Consider the following 27,380-nt stretch of genomic DNA (forward strand, 5'->3'; position numbering starts at 1 on the left):
GCCAAAGGCATTTTTATACAAACCTATTAGAATCTGACTTTTCAATCATAAAGCTGTCTTTTGACTTGTAAGCCCAAGAAATACAGAGCAAGTCTGCCCAAACTCAGCAATTTCAATTAAAAAGTTTATTCAAGGAAGGTCAAATTTCTTTTATTTAAAATTATTTTAAATGTTAATTAGTATGCTTTCTGAATAGGCAGCATATTCAAAATGTTTGATACCCAAAGGTACAAAAGACCTAAAGAGGAAAATCTCCCCTCCTGTACCACAGCTATCCAGTTGGCTGCCTCACAGACAAAGCCATCAATTTCTTATGAACTCTTCCCAGGGTATTTTATGCATATAAAAATAAATACATATATATTCTTCATTCTAAAGGGTTAAAAGCTTACACTTAACTAATATGAGCATTCTCACATCTACCAATGGATTGTATCATTTCTGGAAACTTTACCTTCTCAAATTCTGCATCTATCTGGGATAGGAGGGCAGGCTTCTCATCTTCAAAGAACATTCGCAAAGAGGGGCCAACATACAGATACATCACACCAAGTAGGGTGATGGCGGAAGTCCTCACAGCCTGGCAGACAGAACAAAAAGAACTTTCTAAATGAGAACAGAACCACAGGGATGGCTGCAATGTTCCTACATATGCTGGTATGTACTCACTGGGTTTGTTGCAGCAAGAGCTGTCTTCACATTGCTAATGAAAGCTTTCACATTCAGCCTAGAAGAAATAACATTTAGAATTAACAAATGAAACCCTCAAAATACACAACAGAATTTTATTTTTATTTATTTATTATTATTTATTTTGAAAGAGAGAGAGAGAGAGAGAGAGAGAGAGAGAGAAGGCGTATGCGCATGTGCACAAGCAGGGGAGGGGCAGAAAGAGAAGGAGAAAGAGAATCCCAAGCAGGCTCCTCACTGTCAGCACAGATCCTGATGCAGGCGTCGAACTCACAAACCATGAGACCATGACCTGAGCCAAGATCAAGAGTTGGATGCTTAACCAACTGAGCCACCCAGGCACCACTACTCAACAGTTTTATAAAGCCAAGACTCTAGAACTGGCTCCCTTTGGCTATGTCCCCAAGTCTCACTTATTCTGTTTCTAGACTCATTTAAAGTGAGGATTAAATACTGCCTGTATGCTCATTGCTCCTAAATCCCATTGATGACCTCTCTCCTGAACTCCATTCATATATCCATGTAGCCTTTGTAACATTTTCCTTAGAATGTCTAGTAGGTGTCACACATCTCTCAAGGTCAAAACTCCTGTCCACACCCTAAACCCAAATCCTATTCTTCCCACGGTCTTCCCTACTTCAGCAAAGAACTACATCATTCCTCCATTTGCTCAGGCCATCCTTGACTCCTCTCTCTCCTATACCCATTTTCCTGTTCAGTTCTCTCAAATATATTCTGACTCCTAAGGCTTCCATCTCTACAAACTATGCCTAAGCCACTATTATTTTCTTGAAAGGATTATTCCGATAGCTTACTAATTAGTCTCCTTGAGTCTCACTATCTGTTCTCTCTGACTAGAGTCCAAATGATCCTACTACTCTTTTGCTCAAAACCATCTAGTGGTTTCGAACTTACTCAAAGCTTTGAGGCTCTAAGTGACCTGGCCCTGTTCTTTCTTGCATCTTGTCTCCTCCTCCTCCCTACCACCCAACTCATTCCCCTTCAGCTACATACTGAAAAACAATCACTCCTTGCTATTTTTAAATACATCACACATGCTCCTACTACAGGGCTTTTGCAATTGCTGTTCCCTTGGCCTAGAATGATCTTTTCCCAGATTGTCACAGCTAGCCAGCTCAGGTCCTAATGGTCTCTGCTCAAATGTCATTTTCTCAGGAAGGACCATCCCAACCACTCCTAGGTAATACTACCTAACTTCTTATCCTTTATTTTTATTCCATTGTCCCTGTACGTCCGGATATTCTTTCCACTGCATATCGTCATCTGCTCTTACTATGAGTCTTATGAAAGCAAGAATTTAATCTTGTCTATAATGTATTCCTAGGGACTAGAACAAATGACTGAAACACCATAAAGTGCTCAATATGTAGTTGTTGAATAAATGAAAGATCATGGACAAATTAAAAAGAGGAAAACATTCACCTGGCTTTTATGCCATGCCAGGAAATTAGTTTTACACCAAAAATTACACAATTTTGAAGGGATTTTAACAATACCCTCAACTATAAATACAGACACACAAGTCTTTGCTTGAATGACACCTGAATAACTTTGAGAGTAGTAACTCTTCATTTAGTAGAACATAGAAAACTATTTTACAAGACATTAAGAGGTGTGTTGTAACAAGCAGCATGGCACATAGTAGAAAGGCTGCATAGTATAGCAGTTATGGTATTCTCTCTTGGACAGAATGCCTGGATTCAAATCTTGGCTTTGCCACTTCTGAACTGTGACTTGGACAGATTACTTCAGCTTCCTGTGCCCCAATTTCCACACTTATAAAATGGGAATAACAATACCTCATGTAGGTAGTTTTTATGAGAATGAAATTAAAGGAATTATTATTTAGAAAGTGACTGGCATAAGGGCACCTGGGTGGCTCAGTCAGTTAAATGTCCAACTCTTGATTTTGGCCCAGGTCATGATCTCAGTTTGGGGGATGGGGCCCTGCATCTGGCTCCTCACTGACAGCACAGAACCTGCTTAGGATTCTCTCTCTCCCCTCCCTGATCCCCTGCCCCCCTCTCCCTGCTCGCGCTCTCTCTCTCAAAATAAATAAATAAAACATTAAAAAAAAAGAAGAAGAAGAAAGCACCTGGCATAAAGAAAGCTCTATAAAATTTTGTTAAACAAGTATGTTCAAATGCAAGTAAGTTAGATAAGCTTCTCTGCTGCCTGACCTTGAGAGCCCTTAATTCACCAAGGTGCATGATAGTTCTCTAAACAAATGTGATTACATGTAAGAATTTCCAAATGCATTTGACTAGGTCTTCTCAGAACTGGCTATTCTGTGGGACAATTGTTAACACTTAAGGAAAAACAACTTAGAGAACTCTAAAGTTAGTGGATATGAAAAGCTCTGGCTTCTCAGAAATAGCAGAGATAGGTGAACAAACAGAATCACCAGTTAGAGATTAGCAAAATATTTAATTATTTTGTACCTGATTTCTTTCTGACTTACCCAGAAAAACCAAATTCTTTTATTGCATTTGATAGCCAATTCAGAGTTTCTGATTGATTCTTGGGATTCTTCTGTGAGAAAGCCATTGACATAACCTGGAGTGAAAGAGGGAAAAAACAAAAACAAATATGTGCTTTTTCTCATATTTCTCACAGAAATGTGGTATGGCATTAAGGCAGAAGTGGATTAGGAGTGGCTTTTCCAATGCCGATAGAACTACAAGAATGCCTTACAAATGAAATATTTAACTCACACAAGAAAATGACGTAAGTGACATCTTTTTTTTTTTTTTTTTTTTTTTTTTTTTTTGAGAGCAAGAGGGAGGGAGAGTGTGAGTGAGCAGGGGAGAGGCAGAGGGACGGAGGGAGGGGAAGGAGGGAGAGAGAGAGTCTTAAGCAGGATCCATGATGTGGGGCTCTATCTCATAACCGTGAGATCATGATCTGAGCCAAAATAAAGAGTTGGATGCTTAACTGACTGAGCCACCCAGGCTCCCTTGTGACAGGAGTATTAAAAGCATTCTTGACTTTACAGCTTTTCCTTAGTGATCACTCTGGATTATAATGTCTTAGGAGAAAATTATTCTCATCTTTTTTTATTTTAATTCTTAATGTTTATTTACTTGAGAAAGAGTGAGAGCAAGAGAGTGGGCATGCACAAATGGGGTAGGGGCAGAGACAGAGAGGGAGGCACAGAATCTGAAACAGGCTCCAGGCTCTGAGCTATCAGCACAGAGCCCGATGTGGTGCTGGAACTCAGAACAGTGAGATCATGACCTGAGCCAAAGTCTCAGGCTCAACCGATTGAGCCACCCAGGTGCCCCTCTCATTTTTAAACAGAATATCTTGGCCAAAATAAATTCTAATTATCAGACAACAGTATATTATTAAAGGTAAGGATAAAAATGCAGAATATAAAAATGGTTTGACTTGAGAAGAAAAGGACTACCATTTAACTAGTAACCTTAAATTAACATTTGGGAAAAATCTGGGAAAAGTTGGGGAAAGAGAGCTCTGTTACTAACCTGTTCAGCTGTCCACGGTAACATGCAAGCTTCGGCTATTGCTGTCATAGCTTCTTTTGCATTGTTACCACACTTTACATCTCCAATCTTGTCCACAAGGCCATCCAAGACAATCTGAGCTGAAGTTTTGGAAAAATTCCCTTTCTGGGCAATCAAAGCAACTATGTGAAGCTTCATCTGCATCACCTGAACAAAGGATAAGCATCATAAAGTTATGAGTAAGCCAAAGACATCGATTTACTTATTTTTATAGCAGCCTGAAGATGTAATACAGGAACAACTAAGAACATGACCAAACTAAAAATGACAAATACATTTATTTATTTATTTATAAAATATTTTTTATTGTTTTTTAAATTTATTTTTTGAGAGACAGACAGAGAGCAAGTTGGTGAGGGGCAGAGAAAGAGAGAGAGGGAGACACAGAATCTGAAGCAGGCTCCAGGTTTCAAGCTGTTAGCACAGAGCCTGATGCAGGGCTTGAACTCCTGAACTGTGAGATCATGACCTGAGCTGAAGTCGGACGCTTAATCAACTGAGCCACCCAGGTGCCCCTATTTATTTTTCAAGTAATCTCTGTGTCCAAAATGCGGCTCAAACTCATGATCAAGAGTCTCATGCTCTTGACTGTGCCAGCTGAGTGCCGCAAAAAACAACAATTTTAAATTTTTTTTTTTTTCAACGTTTATTTATTTTTGGGACAGAGAGAGACAGAGCATGAACGGGCGAGGGGCAGAGAGAGAGGGAGACACAGAATCGGAAACAGGCTCCAGGCTCTGAGCCATCAGCCCAGAGCCTGACGCGGGGCTCGAACTCACGGAACGCGAGATCGTGACCTGGCTGAAGTCGGACGCTTAACCGACTGCGCCACCCAGGCGCCCCAAAAACAACAATTTTAAACAAAGAAACAAAATGATTTCTATCCTTGTTATCAATTAAAGTAGCTGGGGCACCTGGGTGGCTCAGTTGGCTGGGCATCCGACTCTTGATTTCAGCTCAGGTCATGAACTCAGTTTGTGAGTTCGAGCCCCCAGTCAACTGCACTGACAGGGGATTCTGTCTCTCCCTCTCTCTGCCCCTTCCTCACTCATGCTCTTTCTCTCTCAAAATAAATAAATAAAATATACATTAAAAAAAATTAAAGTAGCTAATTGACAGCTAAGAGAGAAAAAACCAAGTACTCAATGTTTCAAAATAATGACAATGTTAGCACATTAAAAGTTTATGAATTTAAAAAATTAATTTCTCTATTCTCCTCTCACGGTTATTTGCAATAGTACTGAACACACATCTTGAAATACATAATAAATGATCATACTAACCGTATAACTCAGCATTCCCACTAGTGTGATCTGCAAAAAACTACAACCCTCACGCACACACCACACACAACAGAACTTGAGAGACTTAAACAACGTGTATACTTTTAAGTGGAAGAATGAAGAAGCTGTGAAAACAATTTAAAGATGTTAATGTGAAGATGCTAGATGTATGGCGCTTGAGACGCCTTTGCCCATAAGTATCTCTCTCTGTCCTGTTTGAATATTTAAATAACAGGAGTTGGTGAGGATGTATAGAAATTAGAATTCTCTTGCATTGCTGGTACGAATGCAAAATGGTGAAGTCACATTGGAAAAGTTTGGCAGTTCTTTAAAAAGTTAAACACAGTTACCATATGACCCAGCAATTCTACTTCTAGGTATATATCCAAGAGAATGAAAAACATGTTCACACAAACACTTGTACATGCAATGTTCACAGAGATGGTCAAAATGTGTAGCAACACAAACGGGTAAATAAAATGTTCTATATCCATACAATGGAATATTACTCAGCCATAAAAAAAGAATGTAGAGTTGATACATGCTACCATATGGGCAAACCTTGAAAAGACTAAGTAAAAGACACTTCATTCTATGAAATGTCCATGAGAAGTAATGTATAGAGACAGAAAGTAGAGTAATAGTTGCCAGGGACTGTGGGTGGCGAGGGGGATTGGGGGAGAAGAGAGAGTGACTGCCGATGGGTATGGGGTTTCTTGCTGGAGTGATGAAAATATTCTAAAGTTACAGAGTGGTAGGAGTTGCAGAACTATGCAAATATCCTAAGAACTGCTGCACTGTACACTTTAAAAGGGTGAGCTTTATACTCCCTCAATAAAATTGTCATAAAGAAAAATATATACATAAAATTATCCTTTGTTACGGATCTAACACATAGGAAGGTATAAGCTCAAATCAAGGATGCTTCTTTCACCGATCTTAGAAGCTGCATAAAGAGGGGTTTTCAACATGGTGTGTCGGGGAGGAGGCCAGCATGAGAACCTCTTGGCAGAAGAAGGCTTTGTGGTACTGGACGGTATGGCTGAGGTGCTGTAACAGTGCTAAGGGAACACAGTGTGTGAAGGAGCCAAGGATCCTATAGAGGGAACAAGAGGTGGCAGAATAGAAGCAAAAAAGAGACTAGCGGGATGCCAAAAATAAACCTGATATATTTCAAACTTTTGTTTCCCACAAGGTCTATGAATATCTGAAGAGGACAAGGAAACTTTTCTCCTTTTCCTTCCTATATCACTTTCCTAAACCTCCCTTTGCACGGACGCTTTAGACTAAATAACAGCACTGCAAAATTTCATCTCTATTACCAGTTAATGCATTAAATTATGTGACAATTTTTCACTGGTAATTTAAAGACCATTTATCTTTTTTTCTTTTTTTTTACATTTATTTATTTATTTTTGAGACAGAGAGAGACAGAGCATGAATGGGGGAGGGGCAGAGAGAGAGGGAGACACAGAATCAGAAGCAGGCTCCAGGCTCTGAGCCATCAGCCCAGAGCCTGACGCGGGGCTCGAACTCAGGGAACGCGAGATCGTGACCTGGCTGAAGTCGGACGCTTAACCGACTGAGCCACCCAGGCGCCCCAAGACCATTTATCTTTTATCCAAACAAATAAGAAACCTGTCTCACTGTTTATCCCTCCCTTGCATATGTGAAGATTAGGGGGATTCCAGGCCTAACTAATGAGGAGAAAAAAATATATATACATAAATTACACAAACAATATAGGTAATACTTCCATATATATAAACTCCCAATTACACAAAGGTATAGTTCTATGTTTAATCAAAATGCACATACTCCATTGTTCACATTTAAAGTTAGATGACATACTGGCTGAGTGATTTAAAAAAAAAAAGCTAAAAATCATTACCAAAATTATCTCTCTTTCTTACTCCATAGATGATATGATAGAAATTACTTGAATAAAAGATACTAAAATCTCCAATTAAAAATTACCTGAAAATTGGTTTCCTTCCATCCAGGTTTCTTGGCCAGCATCCTCACTAATGCCTGGCATGGCATTTCAGTTCGATCCATTAGTTCAACAGCCTTGAAGTAAAATAAGAGAATCAGAATTAAGGGCTTAATGATTAGTGAGGGAAACAGCACATACTGAAGTAGGTGACTTGAAGGAGAGAGAAGAATGGAAGCAAGGAGGGTTATAGAGAGAGCTTAGATAGCTTGTTATAGTGCTTTTTAAGTTGGATATCTGATGTACAGTTGTTATAGTAATACCAGTGATACTCTTTTCCCTCCACATTTCAGGTTTCACAAAGAATTTGGTCCAAGGAATGTAACAGTAACAGTTTTCATTTGCCTAGTTTGAGGCAGAAACTGCTTATACATATTTTGACTTATCTGATTTTCCTAAAAACATAGAGCAAAGTAGAACAGATTAGAAGTGGTTAAGTATTAAATTTCAAAGATGTGCAAACTCAGGTCTAAACCTGATGCATGGCACATGCAGGCCTGGAAGCGAGGTCTCCTGCCTCAAATCCCAGTGCTCTTGTGGTTCCTCCACACCCTCCTCATTAGAATCATAGAGTATATGCCGAAAGGAACTTCCATGCTCCCTTCCAATACAGATTTCTGAAAGGAGCTTCTCACACCAAGGAATAATATCTGTTCTTCCAAGAATCATGACAACAAAGAAGAAAGCAGAGAAAGGGAAGAGGGGTGGTTTAAGTGGAGTTATATGTTTGCCTAGTAAGTTTAATGATTAAATACCATAATATTAAAATTCATCTAAACCTTGTAATTCAGAATAAACCTAAATTTCTTGAGTAAGTACTAAGTTATGAGCTTATAGAAGCCACAGAAAGCAGATGTTAAAAGATATACACTATGCAGCTAAAAAACCAGTTCTTCCCCATCCCCTCACCCCCCGCTCATCAGAGTTAACACTCTGAAACATGGTCACTGTTTATAAAATACAGCAAGTAGGACAAGTACTTTGTTGATGTCATCACTTCTCTGTAATGTAATGTTCTTTCACACTCAACTCATCCTCATGCACCTACCTTCTGGAACTCCTCCATACAAGCCAGCCTTTCCTTCCAGTTACTGCTGTCTAGAAGCTGTATACAGGTAGCAGGAAGGACAGCTGAAGCTTTTTCTTCACATACTTCTATCTGTAAGATGCAAAAACATTAAAATTAAGAATTGCTTAAGGAAACAGATGACAAGAATGTAAAAATGCTGCAGGCCGAACTACACGAACACTCCCATAGGTATCCTATAGTACCCGAGGTTTCTACTCTACCACCATAAAGGGGAAGGAAGGTCGTCCAAGGCACAGTTTCACTAAGTGAAAAATACCAATTAACTCTACGTTGTAGAACTCAGCAAAGAACTCAAGTCTTCTCCCAGGAATTGACTTTCCGTGGTTTTCTGAGTTTGAGGCATCCTGTAGAATACTGACCGAAAGCTCAGGCTCCACGATTTCTTTGGTTTCCAGTCCTTTCTTATTCTTGGTTCCAGTGCCCCCTGCACCTCCTGACGCAGCTGGCTTCCCCTTCTTAGGTGGCCCACCAGCCTAAAAGCAATTTAAAAGAAAGTTAAACCACTTAAGGATTTAGAACAGTGGTTCTTAAGCATTTTTGGGCCAGAGACTCCCTAAAAATTTGATTAAAATGAGGGACCACTCAACCAACCAAAAACCCCTGTGTTTTTGGTGCCCACAGAACTTAACACTTCCAAGGGCAGACAGAGCTCCTGAAGACCATTCATGGGGAAATCTGCAGACCCCCACTATTAAGAACCTTCAATTCAGAATGAGCTAATGAGGTAAATGAAATGAAAATGGACTGGAATTATATGACATTTTATTTGAGAATTAACATTTGATGCCTTTAAATGCCTTTAATCTTTCCTGCATTAGTAAAGGACAGTTTCTAACTTCTAACATTTCCCCCATACTTCACCACAAGGCACCCCAATAACAGAAAAATACATTAACTCACTGTAGAACCATGTAATTTTGAAGGAATAAAGTGGTTGTTATGGCAATGGCAGTAAGTGGCTTAACCATGTTGAAGATGGCCACCTTACTGGATCTTTTTATTATTGTTTGACCTACTTGTATTTCCCAAGTATATGATCATATGATCTATAAAAATTATAACTGTGCCTTTTCCTTCCTTATATTAGCATTGGTCTTACTTTATTCCTTTATTTAATTGTATAAAGTTATTAAACAATAACGGTACCAGCAGGCATTTTTTGCTTTACTCCTCACTTTAACAGTAATGCTTCTAGTATTTCATCACTATGAAGCATGATGCTGACTTTTGGTTTGCGAGGTCTACTGCTATCTATAGATCTATTTCTAGATATTTAGTCATGTCAAAGAATCCATCTATTTCTATGTATTAAGAATTTTTATCATGAAGATATGTTGAATTTACTATATTCCTTTTTCAATGTCTGAAATTAGATTTTTTTTGATCTCTAAATGTAAGTTTTTTAACATTAATATTGAACCATCCTTATAATCCTGGAATAAACTTCAGTTGGTCACACTTTGTATTATACCCACTGGTTTCTATCTGCTAATACTGTGCTTAAACATCTCAATTATTTTACTCCAGTTTTGAAAGGTCAGAAGAAAATAGCAGTTTATCACAAGGCACACAACCGACAGTAACATTAACATGGTAACACATATCACTGTTCACATCATTCCTTCTATCTATTTTGGTATTTGTTAAACAATGCCCCAAACCAGAAAGAAAAAATAAAATGAGAGAAGGCCAGACTGTCTTCAACATCCAGACTTCTTCTGAAACTAATGTCATCTTGAACATAATCTGAGCTTTTAAGGTGTAGTTAGCAAAACTAAGATGCTGGTTTTTTAATGAAATGAAAACCTCTAATACTTGCTGGTTCATATCAGAAGTATGATTCTGTTGGTTCATAATAACAACCCGTTAGAAACTGAATTGTTTTCTGGCTGACAAAATAGAAAATTCTATACTTTTTGACTAACCAGAACACCTCTTCTGGATCCTTTTCTATAATAAATAGCACTCTCTGTATAGAGAGGTACCTCAATTAACAAATCTCCTACTTCTTTTTTTTTTTTTCTTTCACAGACATATATGTTTATTGGCTTAGTAGGTGTATTGGTAATACTGTCCTACTTATCTATTAAAGAGAAAAATGAAGCAGGTTGCTCCCTCTTACTTTTTTTAAAGAATTCTTCATAAGAGAAAGTCGACCAGATAAGAAAAGGCCTTAAGGTACTGTGCCCAGGTCATTATCCAGAGAGGCAACAGCTGGTGAGACAGAAGAGACTAGCTGCTAACCCCCCATTAGAAAGCTGAAGAGACAGCAGAAGATGAACTAAAGTACAAAGACTATAGTTAAAAGCACCTGGGTCCAAATACCAGTTCTGCAACTCTGGCCATTCACCAAATGTGTGCCCAGTTCCTGCTGTCTGCCAGAAACTCCGCTATGCATGGGGGAGTGAGCAGTGACAAGATCTTTACCCTTTAAAGTTTACATATGGTGGGGGGGGGGGTTGGGGGTGTCAGAGTAAACAAACAAATGAACAACATAGATATCAGAGTTGTTAGAGCATGTGTAGAATACTTAACCTTGCTGAGCCTCCATTTCCCTTTCTGGAAAAATAGGGATCTCAAAATAGTTATTTCAAGGGTTGTTTGATGATTACATGAGATTATTTAGGTAAAATGCTTCCCAAATGATGCTTTATTAAATACCAGTTCTCTCCCCTGACTTCATGCTGGTGTTCTGGGTGAGAAAAGAGAATAAACTTTCTACATCCATGGTAGATAATTTCATGCTTAAGAGAGTCCACAGGACAAATGTTCTCTAAAAGAATGCCACATTTGCCTCTAGGCATTTCCCTTCCACACTGTATAAAAGTAACAAGACCTTGACTGGTATGTAGACTCGGGTGATGCAACTCAACGGCATTATCAGCAAAATGACCAAAGTGATGTTATTAACGTTAAGTGCTTTGCCATTTTCTTTATTTAATAATACTTTAAGATCACTCAAAATGCACTCCTGTACCTTCATTACCATTTTTAGCTTTATTAAAGTTTACATAACCAAATGTATTGTTGGAATACTCTTTGTTGATGGATGTTCTGCTATATTTTAAATGTGGTAATGCGTTCATTTCTCAAATGAAATCATATTGGAAGGATAACCATGAATCCAAGACTCCAATCCTGTCTTACTAAATTCTAACTTTTGAACCATATTTTCCAAGTCATCTACTAACCTTAGTAGCAGGTGCCTTTTTTGAGGGTCCTGGTTTGGGTGCTGAAATGTCCTTTGTGTCCTTATCTCCTGCAGCCCCTGAGGCAGCAGTCCTTCCAGGAGCAGGCTTGAATTCCTTCTTGTCTGCTGCAAGTCCAGCTTTCTTACCATGTACGAGCTCTACTTTTTCTGAACATTCTTTGATCTAGAGAAAGAAATTGAAATGAACATCATTAAGCACAACTTTGAAATATAATCACTACATTATTACTTAATAAGTTATCTAAACCACAACTATATGAGAATTCCGTTTGCTTAAGCAAAAATAAACAATCTACTTTCTTACATTTTATTTCTACACAAATTAGAATTATAATAAACATTCAACAACCACATTTTTGATAGAAAACATTCATATTTAGAAAAGTAACTTTTTAGGTATTAGAAACAAATTTATCTTAAAATATCCTTTTCACCTCCTCTAGGGACAGATCACTCAGCTTTTCTTTGTGTTTTTATAATTTGAAAGCCATCTCTACAAGTATCACCACTACAGCTTAAGATGCATCCTCAAAAGCTATCTTTTCAACACTCTAGATCTGAACCACCAGTGGCAAATTAAATACATTTCACAAGCTGATATCATCATTTTTATCTTCATGAAATAGAACGAATGAAATCGAAACAAAATCATAATGCACAGAGATAAGATTGTTGTCCAATTGCATTATAATCTATCACTAACCTACCTTATCAAGCTTGAGTTTGTCCACATCAGCTAAGAATGGATTTACTGCTTTCTCACCCACCACTTTCAAAGCAGTGCCCAGTGCTTCAAATGCAGCATCTCTGACTTCAGGAGCAGAATCATTGATGTGCTGTGGTCCGGAAGTAAGCAAAATGGTCTTAATATAAGATATTTTAGGTATTACTGATTTTAATTCAGATTGATGACTGTTGGATAAAGAATTTGCTTTTTACGGTTCACTGAAGCTAAGTGTAGTTTTCCTCTTGCCAACCAACAGTTACTCTTTCACAAATTCTTTTTGGGTCAAGGAAACCTTTGGTAATCCATTCAGCAAATAAGTGCTTCCTTTTCCTCCTACCCTCTATTTAAAATGCCGCACATGCAAATGATGTTCAAAGACTCCAAATTGTATGCCTGTGCTTGGCCAGATCCAGCTGAACACCAGTATATGGGCCAAATAAGAAACAACATGTTTAGCAGTTAGTGGAATCATAAAGCTAACTTGTGCTCTTCTTTGAGAACAGGAACACAAAGAGTACAAGAATTTGGATTCAGTTTCCAAAGCCATAGAGGGTCTGCTCCTCAAAAGGGCATAATCTACAGTCTGAAAGTCAAGTAGTCATTGTACATAATTAATATGGGAAAAAATCTTCCATAGGCATAAAAAATTCCCCCAGTTCCAAAGAGAGTCTATACCTTAAGTAGAGCAGCACAAAAGGGCTTTAGCAAGCTCTTTGGGAGGGTAGAAGCAGTGCAGTGGCGGAAGCTTCTGGCAATGAAAAGAGATGTCTGCTGCTTGATGGTTGGATTTTTATTATCCATTACTGCTAAAACATCCTCACTGATGTTCTGTAGTGTGGTCTTTAAAAAGAAAACATGGTCAATGAGCTTTTCTCAACTATAAGAACAATCAAAATACTACACTGACAAAATTTACTTTAGACAAAAGTGCAAACTCATGCTGTCCACTTACAGTAAGGAAGATTGCATCAATTGCCTCCTGCAGGGCTTGCACCACCTGAGGCTTCTTCTCTTTGAATTTTTCCAAAATGGTTGGCACAACCTATGAAAGTGAACAGCTGGAATATTATTTTGCTGGCAACAAAAATGAATGAGGTACTGACATGACACATGAATGAACCTTGAAAATATGCCAAGTCAAAGAAGTTAGTCATAAAGGCTTATGTATGATCCATTTAAATGATGCCGTGAAATGTCAAATCCATAGAGACAGAAGTGGATTAGTGGCTGCCAGTGAGAAGTGACTGCTAGTGGGCATAAAGGTTTTTGGGGGAAGATGAAAATGTTCTGGAATTAAATAGTCGTGATAGTTACACAACCTTGTGAATATATTAAAACCATTCAACTATACACTTTAAGAGGGTGAATTTTACAGTATTTAAGTTGTATCTCAATACAGCCATTACTAAAGCAATGTTTGGTGCTACCAAAACAAAGTGAACGTCTAAGTTGAATAAAAAGTCATTTTTTTTCTTAAGGGCACAAGAACCTTATGCTGGAACAATTAAGGGTTCCCATTCTGTGCCACTGTAGCAGTGCTTCTCAACCCATTTTCTGCATCTACACCTTAATGCAACCATATAGTCGTTTTTATCAGAGCACCATCTCTTATTAGACAAAAAGATTCTCAACTAGGTGGATTTAGGATACGGGAATAGAGTGTGTAATTTCTCTTCCCCTCTAAGATTCTGATATACTTCACCAGACTGAGATGTCTCCCACCCCTTCACTACACTAAAGACAAAGAAATGGTAACTGAAATTACAGCAATTTTGATCAGAAGGATGTACTAAGTTTAGATCAATAAAGTTGGAATTTTTATAATTATCTTATAAACCATCACTAATTTATTAAATATTTATTGAATACTTAATATCTATTGAGTGCCAGGCACTGTGTTAACAGGCAAATTAAAGTTGTCTTTTGATGTCAAAAAGATACAGCAAAGCTCAAAGGCATTCAAAAAATATTTTTTAAGATTTCACAGAAGTGATAGAGACCAGAAGGAATTCAGTTTCCATGGAGAAATATAAAAGACTTTTTAATACTAGGAGTTAGTTATAAACTATTGAAAATCAAAATGTTTTAATGGTTATAAAGCTCAAGCATGCTTTTATATATATATATTTTTTACCAAAAAAAAAAAAAATAGCTTATAAATAGCTAAAGAAAGTAAGCATGTACTATTAACATGTTTGATATCAAACACTATATATGATCTACTTTTGAGGGGGGGAAAATACTCCTAACTACAAGCTTTATAACTTTAAGCTGCATAACAAAATGTCACAAAGCCAGAATCAGAATTCAAACCAGGCCAGGTAATCATTCAACTAGGATTTAGTAAATTAAAATGTATCTTAAAAATAGTTTTCTAGGTTAAAAGTTATTATTAAGACAAAAGTATGTTCTTTTTTAAATATTCTAGTAAGTAGCACAAAACTGACCAAAAGCTAATTAACACACTATCACATAAGCACACAAGTATTGCATAATAAATACTACTGATTGCTAGAAAATGTTGCTTATCATTTTATTCCAATTCATGATTTGCATGTTTTACATGTTACATGATTTTACACGGGTTACATGTTAAGGGTTTTATGGACCCATATTTTTATTTCCCTGGTAACAAGCTAGTCATGATTTATTTTTATTTAGTAGAGTCCTTTTTTTTTTCTTCCAGTTAAGTTCTCTGAAATTATGTTCAATGCTATGAGTAAGCAAGCTCCAAATGCCATAACTGAGGTTAGACATTAACTTCACAACATAAATACAAACTATAAGGAGTCTCTAAAAAGTCAATCTAGGGAATCAAATGATCAAGCGGCTAGCAAGTTCAACCCTAAAGTTCAGTATGATCAATTTTCAGGATGCTGAACCACTCTAAGTAGTTCAGACCAGATTTAGAGGCCAACTGACAAATGCCACAGTTAAAGAAAACATCTCAGTTTATTAAAACTGTTATCAAACTTGAGTGCTTCTAAATTTACACAAAGACAGTATATTCAACAAATGTTTTCAGTCAGGTTTCTTAGAATAAATTAAACTGATCCACTACCAAGAGTCTAATCTATAGGAACTGTCTCAAGAATGTAAGTAGATTATTATTTTTCAAATAGGAAAATGCTATAAAATACATTTTATATATTCATCTCACTTCTGGCTTTATACTGCCTTTCCTACTTTCATTTTTACTCTGTGTTAGTTATCACCAGTTTCATTTAATCCTGTTGTACTACACATAATCTTATAAGAACAAAGCAGGATATTAATAAGTAAATAATAAGCAAATCAACTCAACTAAATATTTAGGTCATATGCCCAATTTTCTATATAAAGCTAATGAATTTAGTTATAACTGACATCCTTATTGAAGTGTTTTGAGGAATTATGCTCAATTTTAATAAAACAATGAAAAATTCACTTTGCCCAATATATAAAGACCTATTTTAAATCCTAAAGCAAACTAGCCTGCCATTCTTGTTAACGTTGTTGATTTGTATCTAAAAAGGAGTGTTACTCACATGTCCTGCATATTGTCCAAATTTCTTCCTTAGTCCAACAGCTAGGCCAGTAAGACATTTTGCTGCCAAAGCCACCAACATGACATTGGTGTCCTTTCCAACAACCTACAAAGGGAGGAAAAAAAAGAAAACAAAATAGTCACAACTCAGGAGAAGGGGACTGAAAATTTATTCTTAAAAGAACTCTGTACCCTGTTACGCTAATGGACAGCCAATTTTGTTTCCTGCAAAAGAGGAAAAAGTCTTCCTTGACAATACCAAATTTGGGGGCTTCCCTTCATTCTGTTTAGTCTCTTACCTTAAAAGTTCTACCAATAACACACATTAAACCACAACTTCAAATAGTTAACTCTCCATTAGTGGTCGTCTGGGCTGTCAGCATTGCACAACTGTGTAGGAGGGGACTCCGACACTAGCAGAGAAGCTGGAGGCTTGCTGACTTTGCTCTGGGGCAGGAAAAGCCAAAAGACAGTGTATCTCAGAGGAAAGACACCACAAGGCGGCAGCTCCAACATTTATACTAAAGGAGCACTGGTAGAAACTGCTCTCGGTACCTTCCAGAAGTCCGTGCGGGCTCTAAACTGCAAATGCCATTGCAACCATTCCTCTGAGAGAGCTTCTGGCTTTGCAGCTGCCATTTTAAAGTTTATTTATTTATTCTGAGAGCGCGCACGTGCGAGAGAGAGAGAAAAAGAGAGAGAAAGGGCAAGAGAAAGTTAGTTCACATCAGCAGGGAATGGGCAGAGAGTGAGGGAAAGAGAGAATCCCTTCTTGGGATAATGCTGTCACAAACAGAGAGGTCATGCATAATCTGTGCTGAAATCAAAAGTCGGATACTTAACTGAATGAGCCACCCAGGAGCCCCCTCGCAGCTGCCATATTACCTGATGATCATCAAGTGTGCATTTACAGTCTCTTAACAGAGTCTCCTCCAGCATTATTTATACTACCATCCCCCTACGCTATGCCCCACAAAACCCAGCATTATCAAAGCTCAGAGGTAGTAGCTGCACCTGTGTCAATTAAGCAAGACAGTGACTATGCCTGGGTGCCTTCCTGCTAAGATTTTACTGCGGTATACTGCTCAAGTCAGTTGGATGTTAAAAAGCTACTTTATTTTATTTTTTAAATGTTTACCTATTTTTGAGGGGGGGGCGCAGAGAGAGAGAGACAGACAGGATCCTAAGTGGGCTCTGTGCTGACAGCAGAGAGCCCAATGTAGGGCTCGAACTCACGAACCATGAGATCATGACCTGAGCCAAAGTCAGACGTTTAACCAACTCAGCCACCCAGGTGCCCCCCAAAAGCTGTTTTATTCTGACATGTCTCAGATCCTTGTTTTTTTCACTCTTCACTTTTTTCCCAAGTAGAAGTAATGCTTCCATTCCACTTTGGATTTTATTTAGTTTCTAAGATATGATATTCCATAAGTAGAATGCTTCCTTCCAGATTCCCTGAATTAAACAACCCCTAATAGATAGCATGCCAGGAAGTTCTAGATGGCATTTAGCTGCACTCCCTAAATGCTGAGGAGTAAGGATGAAGAGTTAAGATTAACATTTATTAAAAACAAATTAGGGGGCGCCTGGGTGGCGCAGTCGGTTAAGTGTCCGACTTCAGCCAGGTCACGATCTCGCGGTCCGTGAGTTCGAGCCCCGCGTCAGGCTCTGGGCTGATGGCTCAGAGCCTGGAGCCTGTTTCCAATTCTGTGTCTCCCTCTCTCTCTGCCCCTCGCCCGTTCATGCTCTGTCTCTCTCTGTCCCAAAAATAAATAAACGTTGCAAAAAAAAATTTTTTTAAACAAATTAGATGTTATAATTTTATAGGTGCTTTATAATCCGTATTTAATTTTTCACCCAAAACCCTGTAGATAATATTAGCAAATTTTATAGATTTCAAAAATTAAATATAGATTAATTTGCTTGAGGTAAGAACTAGCAAATGTGATATGATGTGATTTAAATCCAGTTCTACTCCAAAGCTTTTGCTTTCTTTGCTAAAGCATATTCATGCTGTAAACTCATGCTATGGCAAATTCATTTTCCTTATGAGAAAATGAGATCAGGGTCCTAATAAACATTTTGTTAAATCCCTAACTACTGTAAATCCATGGAGAAAAAAATTCCCTTCAGTTTTTTTTTAATTAAAAAAAATTTTTTTAATGCTTTGATTTATTTTTGAGACAGAGAGAGAGAGAGCATGAGCAGGGGAGGGACAGAGAGAGGGGGAGAGACACAGAATCTGAAGCGGGGTCCAGGCTCTGAGCTGTCAGCACAGAGACCGACGCAGGGCTTGAACTCACAGACCGTGATATCGTGACCTGAGCTGAAGTCGGATGCTTAACCGACTGAACCACCCAGGCACCCCTCCCTTCAGTTCTGTATTAAATTCACTATTGGCATTTGTGGGGCACCTGGGTGGCTCAGCTGGTTAAGTGTCTGACTTCAGCTCAGGCCACGATCTCACAGTTATTGAGCTCAAGCCCCACGTCGGGCTCTGTGCTGACGGCTCAGAGCCTGGAGCCTGCTTCAGATTCTGTGTCTCCCTCTCTCTCTCTGCCCTGTCCCTGCTTGCACTGTCTCTCTCTCTCTCTCAAAAATAAATAAACATTAAAATAAAAATAAATTCACTATTGACATTTGTAAATGTTTGGATTACCCTTTTTTTTTTTTTTTTTAACCAAAAGAACTCTCAGGTATTATTTAGGTGCTAGGCTTCAGATTTAACATCTACATGTATATTCTAGGAATGGTCATCAAAAACATGCCAGACCCCATTCCAAGAAATCTTAGTTCAATGAATCTGGGATGGGATTTGGAGCCAGTATTTTAACATAGTTCAGAAGCAGATGGCCATCGATCAATCCCATTCTTAGAATAGTTCTCCTTATCCACCATTAGAGCAGTAACCAGTGGAAGCTGAATCCTAGACACTGATGGTCCTAGGAAAGTTTTGAAGAGGATGTTGTAAACCTACTATAATTCAAGATGGTAAAGGATTGAATGAACTTATAGGTGAATAATGGATCAGGCCTATTTGCCTATCAACACATGTCAAACATGTCAAACATCCCAGTTTGACTAAAGTTGTTCTAAACTGGGAAATGGGAGTGAGGAAGGTGGAGAAGTGTTTATTTTTAAGACAAATAGAATATGCAGGGAAGGACTCCATTCCAGATTTGAAAACACTCTGTGACTCTGTTGTAGACTATAGGAAGGAAGCTTTAGCTCACAATGTTAATTTAACCTAAATAATGGGAAATATTCTATAATTAAAAGTGCTGTCACTTCTCCCTTTAAGCTAGGCCTACAATAAGATTTTAAGTACAGATGATCCTTGAACAACATGAGGGTTAGGGGCACTGACCCCCCATGCAGTCAAAATCCACATATAACTTTTGACTCCCCCCAAACTTAATTACTGATAGCCTACTACTGACCAGAAGCCTTTCTGATAACATAAACCATTGATTAGCACATATTTTGTGTATGTATTATATTCTATATTCTTGTGATAAAGTAAGCTAGAGAAGTTATTTTAAAAAATCACAAGGAAAATACATTTACACTACTATTCTATATTCATTGAAAAAAACCCATGTGTAAGTAGGTAGACCCAAGCAGTTCAAACCTGTATTGTTCATCAAGGGTCAACTCTAGTTACCATCTAGTATTTATCTTTAACTAGCAATGTAAGCTACTGGTTAACAGTAACCAGAACAAAAACATTCTGCTGACAAAGAGAGAAGTCAATGAAATCCACCATGATTATTGTGTTTAGAAAACTATGATGGGGCCACCTGGGGGGCTCAGTCAGTTAAGCATCCGACTTAGGCTCAGGTCATGAACTCACGGTTTGTGGGTTCGAGCCCCACGTCGGGCTCTGTGCTGACAGCTCAGAGCCTGGAGCCTGCTTCAGATTCTTTCTCCCTCTCTCTGCCCCTTCCCCACTCCCACTGTCTCGCTCTCTCTCTGTCTCAAAAATAAACAAACATTTAAAAAATTAAAAAAAAAAAGAAAACTATGATGAATGTAAGCAATAAGGGGGGAAATATAGAAAAACCAAGTGAAAAAAGTCTAATAACACATAAGTCTGTAGAGTATATAATAAAAACACCTTGAAAACCCAAATCTTTCCACCAACATCCATAGGTAATTGACAAGTCAAAGAAGATATTGGGGGGAGGTGGGAGTAAGGGGCAGGGGAGAAGGTATCTTTATAAATGAAGGAACCTATAACTTGTGAGAACAGGAAAGTCCATAAAATATGCTAAGTCAGATGACAGCTTGAAAGAAGACAGTTTAAGAAGTAATTTCAGGAATACCATAAGGAATTTCAAATGAGTAGTTCTTTCTTTACTACTTGTATTAAAGGCAAAAAATAGGGAAATTACTGGGATTACTCAATATAGACAACAGAGAGAAAAGACTATGGAGGGAAGAGTGATCGGTCTGTGGCCTACTCAATCTCATTCTCTTATTTCACCATTTCCACGTTTTTGATAGGTCTCTCTTAAGTCAATATAATATGAATATGAAGTTTGTGTTTACATGTAAGTAAAATCACACAAAAAATTTTTAATGCCTTGTTTCAGGTTAATTTATACAATTGAAGTTAACTTTTCATTGTTTTAAATATTTTAACCACAAAATTAAATTTCTTTTCACTTGTTTGTAGCCTTTGATCGCCCCCCCCCCCCACTTTACCATGTGAAGAGGGAGAAGTTTCTCACAGGTATCTATTGTCTCTATGTCTACCTAAATATAAAACCCATGATCCTATCTGCAAATCAGCAAAAGATTATATTTATATTCATAATGGCAATGGAAATCACAGAACACTATTTGAAAAGCTAATATCCTAAGGAAATCCATGTGGAAAGTATCAACTAATATTTGTACCATTAGATAAGAAAAAATAAGAGCTTTTATCTGAGGCACTGAGAATTCAGGGCCAAGTACTAAGATTCCTGATAAAAATTATACGCTGGAATTCACAGAGAATCTGAAGTTCTCAAGGCCATTAGAATTTCATTTCCTTCTCTTAGTGCCTTTTTACCCCTCCTCTTTCCTCCCAAGCTCCAGGTTGGTGAAATCTTTTCCCCCTGGGCAACTCCCTTCTCACTAATCTTGCCTGGGTCTGGGTTCTTCAGGATTGGAAGATGGAAGACTAAAAGATTGTGACAAATCATATCTCTGCCTCCAAATCTCACTTGGAAGAAAGTGTGGGAGGCTGAGAATGAGAAAACATAGTCCGTTCTCATTATTCACGGGTTTCATATTTGCGAATTCACCTACTCGTTAACGTTTATTTATAACCCCCAAAATCAATTCTCGCAGCACTCTCCTGGTCATTCAGACAAGCAAAGAGCTGTGGAAAATCTGAGTTGCCTGGTGTGCAAATTCCCAGCTGAGAATGAACAAAGCAACACTCTAACTTCTTTCAGCTCTCATACTGTAAACAGTATCTTTTTCATGGTCTGTTTAGTGCCACATTTCTTTTTTTTTTTCATTTTTGTGATTTTCGTTGCTGCTTTCTCTGTTTAAAATGGCCCCCAAGGGCAGTGAAGTGCTGTCTAGTGTTCCTAAGCACAAAAAGGCCGTGATATGCCTCACGCAGAAATTATGTGTGTTAAATAAGCTTTATGCAAGGCATGAGTTATAGTGCTGCTGGCCCTGAGTTCACCGTTAATGCATCAATAATATATATTAAATGAGACATCTTCAAACAGAATAAAATAAGTTATGTATTGACTGGTTGATGAAATATTGAGACCAAAGAGTCACAGGACCCTAGCCCTGTGCCCTGTGTTCCCTTAGGAGCAATGGTTTGGTATTGGCTATTCAGTGTTTTGGTGACTTTATGGAACATAAGTACCATGAATAATGAGAATAGCTATACTTACATGTGCATATAATTAAAAATTAACCTCCTCTCTCAGCATTCTAGTCCTTTGTAATTTCAGACTGAAGAAGCAAATGAAACAAAGTTTTCTATATTTAAGAACATGTCTTCACAGAGTTTGTTCTTAAGCTCTACACCTATGTCCACAGTGTTTGATCTATATTTTCATATTTTATGGAAAGCCACTACATATAAATTTATCCACCAACAGCATTCAACTTGGTTAAACCTAAGCAACACCAAACCAAAACACCAAAGTGTTTTCTAAAAACATTTCTTTCTTATTTAGCACTTGCCTGCTTTATAATGACATTTCCCTACATCCTTTACTTTGCACGCAGATATACAAGATGGCATCATTAGCTATCTAATGGAAAAATATGCCTCATATTTAGTATTTGTCCCATTAAATAGAGCCAATTTAAATAGTTCATCCTACAGGGGCGCCTGGGTGGCTCAGTCACTTAAGCATCGGACTTTGGCTCAGGTCATGATCTCATGGTTCGTAAGTTTGAGCCCTGCGTTGGGATCTGTGCTCACAGCTCGAAGCCTGGAGCCTGCTTCAAATTATGTATCTCCCTCTCTCTCTGCCCCTCCCCCACTTGCACTCTGTCTCTCTCTCTCTCTCTCTCTCTCAAAAGTAAATAAACATTAAAAAATAAATTAAAAAAATAATAGGGGCGCCTGGGTGGCTCAGTTGGTTAAGCATCCGACTTCGGCTCAGGTCATGATCTCACAGTCTGTGAGTTCAAGCCCCAAGTCCGGCTCTATGCTGACAGCTCAGAGCCTAGCGCCTGCTTCAGACTCTGTGTCTCCCTCTCTCTCTGCCCCTCCCCTGATCATGCTCTGTCTCTCTGTGTCTCAAAAATAAATAAACATTAAAAAAAAATAAAATAGTTCATCCTATGGAATTATAAAACTGGAATATTTGGTTCTATATTAGCAAGACCCTCTTTTTCTTGAGGTCTGTATATGCTATCAGACAGCATACTTAGAGTAAGTGATAATAAACAAAGAATAAAAACCAATCCCTCCACACTAACATAGGACACAATCCCTCCACACTAACATAGGACAATCACTTTAAACAATCCTTTAAAAGGGCATGCCTGGGGCACCTGGGGTGGCTTAGTCAGTTAAGCGTCTGACTTTGGCTCAGGTCATGATCTCATGGTTTGTGGGTTTGAGCCCCGCATCGGGCTCTGTGCGGACAGCTCAGAGCCTGGAGCCTGCTTTGGATTCTGTGTCTCCCTCTCTCTTTCCGCCCCTCCCCCGCTCATGCTCTCTCTCAAAAAAAAAAAAAATCATAATTAAAAAAAAAAAAGGGTATGCCTATAATTAGAAAACCATCAATAGTGTTCCTTAAATGGCAATGTAGTTGTGATAAAAACAATGACAGATGATGAGAAATTCAAAGGCCTGGTCTGTTGTTGAGATACCAATGTACCAATGTTGACACTCTTCATGTTTACCTTCTTTAATGCTTTTACTAAATCTGCATAATCGCCTGCTTCCAGTTTGGGGTTTTTCACTAGTACTTCTACAGCCTCCAGGGCTTCTTTTCTCTCTTGCCATTTTTTTGCCTCCTGCAAGACATAGTATGAGTCACTTATAGAACAGAAAATAAGGCAAAATAAGAAAATAAAGTCTATTTCTTGCATGCTCCTAATTCAAAGATACATAATTATTTTTTGTTTTCAGAAATTTTTTTCTAAAGCTGGTTAAAAAATAAAATTGCAAAATTGTGCGGCAAATCAGAATGATTTGCTCATATATACGTATAAAATTTTGTTCATACATAAGTATTTTCATAACATTTCATAACCCTAAAAGTTCTACAAGTAAAAGAATGGGATACCACAGACTTTTCCTTCTCATTTTCTAGGCAAATGTTAGTAAACAAGTATTAAACAGAAAACACTGCTAGAAAGCATTTCTAGCATATCTCACAGGCGAAAGGAATGTCCATACTAACAACATTAAAAAGATTAGAAAAAGACCATCATACAACCAACAGCCAAAATTGTTCTAATATTGGAGATCAGTTTTATACATTGGTGCTACAATGCTAATCCTTTTGTTTGATAACCATAAAGCAGAAAATACTTCACTAGAGATCAATTAATCATTCAATAATTTTGAATACCCACTATTTGAAAGAACTGGGGATATAAAGAAGATGACAAACTTGTCACCCTGGAGGAGATTACAGTGGAATTCAATTTACCAAATATTTGTTAATCAGAAGTTAATGGGGGACTGAAGGAGCTGATGGCAGAGCTAGGAAGGTCTTCAATAAATAAATAAATCCTAGGTCAGGACCGCTATGAAAAGAGAAGTACAAGCTGCTTTGGTGTTACAGCAAGAGGATTTAATCTACTTTAGGCTAACAGGTAGGATCTCCCCTAAAAAGTGATTCTTAAGGTAAGACCTAGAGAATCAAGAAGTATTATGGGGTGAATCGGGGAGAATGCTATAGGCAGAAAGAACAGCATATATTAAGGTCCAGAGTTTGGTGGGGAAAGTGTGGCATATCTGATACCGGGAGGAGTTCAGTATGATGGGAGCACAATAATTAGACGGTAATTAGAGAAGTGGCTGGAAGATAAGCAGGGGCCTCAAACGTGTCATAGTTTGCCTCAATGGCCATAGGATGATTTCAGAAATTAGTGAGGCAATGATATGGGAAGATTTTTATTTTCAAAAATGACAGCTTTGACTACATTGGAAAATATGATGGAAGGAGGCAAGAGCAGAGACAGGTAGTCTTATAAGAAGACTACTGCAGCATGTGGGGCAAGAGATGGTGGTGGTGGTTGGTTGGGATGAGACTCTCGGTTGGGAGTAATTGTGTCTCTTGGGGTACATTTAGTAAAGTCTGGAGACATTGTGATTGACTTGAGTAATGGTATTATTGATATTAGGTGGGTAGCTGCCAGAGATGCTGCCAAACACCCCACAATACACAGGACGGCCCCCCAAAACCAAGAATTATCTGGCAAAAAATGTCAACAGTACCAAGGTCAAGGAACTCTGAGGTAAATTACTGGCAGTGGGATGGAGAAAAGGAGATGAATTTGAGAGATATTTAAAGGTAAAACCAGAAAGACAATGAGGAAAAATGAGAAGTCAAAAATAATGTTCTGGTTTTTGGCAAGACAAGTGAAAGAAAGTGCTACAGTAGGTATATATACAAAGTAGTATGGGAACAAAGAAGCAACTGATTCATTCTCCTAGGGAAGATATGGGGTGGAAGGGGGTATACCGGGCAAGGGCTCCATAGAACACTCTAATTATAATCAAGTAACTGTTTAACATGAAATAAATGAAAGAAGGTTACCGTTACTTACAATTTTATCATAAAAGTCTTTGGGAAGTTTGGAAAGAATTTCTACTGCCTCCAATAGCTCATAAGCATCTATCTGTGGCACCTCATCACCATCATCACCACCTTCCAGAAGAAAAACAAAACAAACCTTAAAAACAGATGGAATGTTTCTACTTATCAAATAGTTATCACTCCTTTCACAACCTGATGAAATCGCTATATAGACAGAATCCGTTATTAATGCTATAAACAACTTCTATTGTATTAAATGGCAGTCCTACAAAACGTGCCTATGTTCTTGGGGTAGGGCCTGTTCTTATTTTCAGAGAAACCGGTGTTTTAAAATTTTTTTTTTTTCAACGTTTATTTATTTTTGGGACAGAGAGAGACAGAGCATGAACGGGGGAGGGGCAGAGAGAGAGGGAGACACAGAATCGGAAACAGGCTCCAGGCTCTGAGCTATCAGCACAGAGCCCGACGCGGGGCTCGAACTCACGGACCGCGAGATCGTGACCTGGCTGAAGTCGGACGCTTAACCGACTGCGCCACCCAGGCGCCCCGAGAAACCGGTGTTTTAAAAACTGGCTTACCTCCCTCAGCATCACCACCAGCAGACTGTTGCTGTTCCAATTTCGCTTCTAGTTCTTGCTGGGAACGCAGAAATCGACTTGGTTTAGGAGCACCTGTTGGCAATTTGACCCATTCTTCTTCTAGTTCTTTCAACTACAAATATCATAAAATATTTTTAAAATATGCCTACATCCTCACCACTACAGAACATTTACTAACATCAGAACCCAATTTCTTATTTATGTAGTTCTAACAAGGCAAACAAGAAACGATATACATTTAAAGTGTATATATTTGGTATATACCAAATACGTATTTGACATAAGTCAAACTGACATATTTACTACCTAAGATGTAGGACTAAGCACTTAGAAAAAAATCTACTTTTTAGAACACTCCTTAGTTCATGAATTCAGATATACTTGTATTAGATAATGTCTCTAAAACTAACTGTAATAAAAAACAGATAAAATCCATTTTGTCCAAATAGATATTAAGTCCTGCTACCCAACAGCATGATAAAGGGATCTTTTAAACTGCTATAGACTCAACACTGACATACTAGAATCACTGAATGCATGGTATTTAACTTGAGAAGACAAAATAGCATCAGAAACAGTTATCTGAGAGAAAAAAAAAAGGATTTCAAAATTAAAAATGAAAAAATAATTATTTGTAAGGACAGAATATCAGCAACAGGAAGGCAATATCTTCATATTAACCTTATGCAAAGACAACCAAAAAAATTTTTTTGTGTCTCACCTGGACAGAGTTTATATTTTGTAATGGGGGTCTTAGAGCGTCCCGAATCCATCTGTAAATCTCCACAGCAATTAGTTTTGCTTCATCTCGAACAGCCTTTTCTCGAGACTCAAAGAGTTTTGGCAACACTTTGATAATTGGCTTAAGCAAGATGATTTTGGAACCAAATTCACTAGATGTAAAAATTGTAAAAAAAAAACAAAACTTGTCAGCCTGCAATCTACTTGGGTAGTATTTCTTTTGTATAGACGTTTAATTTTTTTCTAATTTTTTTTGCCATTATACTTAAATTATAAAGAGCTATTTATACTTTTTTTTTTTTTGATGTTTATTCACTTTGAGAGAGAGTGCAAGCGAGGGAGGGGCAGAGAGAGAATCTCAAGCAGGCAGGAGAGACACAGAGAGAGGGAGAGAATCCTAAGCAGGCTCTGCACTGCTAGCACAGAGCCCAATGTGAGGATCAAACTCAAAATCGTGGGATCACGATCTGAGCAAAAATCAAGAGTCAGATGCTTAACTGACTAAACCACCCATACATTGCTCAAACACAGTTTTGTACTTATTATATATATATTTTTTTTATTTAAAAAAAAATTTTTTTTAACATTTATTTATTTTTGAGACAGAGAGAGACAGAGCATGAACGGGGTAGGGTCAGAGAGAGAGGGAGACACAGAATCCGAAACAGGCTCCAGGCTCTGAGCTGTCAGCACAGAGCCCGACGCGGGGCTCAAACTCACGGACCACGAG

General features: G+C 38.0%; 1 protein-coding gene across 3 annotated transcripts in view; it reads right to left on the bottom strand.

Moving 5' to 3' along the window:
- The window catches only part of CKAP5 (cytoskeleton associated protein 5), a 113,964-nt gene that overhangs the window by 37,678 nt on the left and 48,906 nt on the right, over window positions 1–27,380 (bottom strand). For all 3 annotated transcript variants that reach the window (XM_047070624.1, XM_047070626.1, XM_047070625.1), the window contains exons 5-20: window positions 26,631–26,802; window positions 25,889–26,021; window positions 25,321–25,421; window positions 23,443–23,556; window positions 16,067–16,171; window positions 13,492–13,581; window positions 13,215–13,379; window positions 12,520–12,648; window positions 11,793–11,975; window positions 8,961–9,074; window positions 8,560–8,670; window positions 7,496–7,588; window positions 4,197–4,382; window positions 3,173–3,267; window positions 670–727; window positions 455–580 (exon numbers count right to left, since the gene is read on the bottom strand). In XM_047070624.1, coding sequence (XP_046926580.1) covers window positions 455–580; window positions 670–727; window positions 3,173–3,267; window positions 4,197–4,382; window positions 7,496–7,588; window positions 8,560–8,670; window positions 8,961–9,074; window positions 11,793–11,975; window positions 12,520–12,648; window positions 13,215–13,379; window positions 13,492–13,581; window positions 16,067–16,171; window positions 23,443–23,556; window positions 25,321–25,421; window positions 25,889–26,021; window positions 26,631–26,802 — 1,975 coding nt within the window. The remainder of the gene's footprint in view (window positions 1–454; window positions 581–669; window positions 728–3,172; window positions 3,268–4,196; window positions 4,383–7,495; window positions 7,589–8,559; window positions 8,671–8,960; window positions 9,075–11,792; window positions 11,976–12,519; window positions 12,649–13,214; window positions 13,380–13,491; window positions 13,582–16,066; window positions 16,172–23,442; window positions 23,557–25,320; window positions 25,422–25,888; window positions 26,022–26,630; window positions 26,803–27,380) is intronic.

Source organism: Lynx rufus, unplaced genomic scaffold (genome assembly GCF_022079265.1).
Source record: "Lynx rufus isolate CCGP_SWC_20201006 ecotype Redwood Valley unplaced genomic scaffold, mLynRuf1.p SCAF_9, whole genome shotgun sequence".
NCBI classification, from domain to species: Eukaryota; Metazoa; Chordata; class Mammalia; order Carnivora; family Felidae; genus Lynx; species Lynx rufus.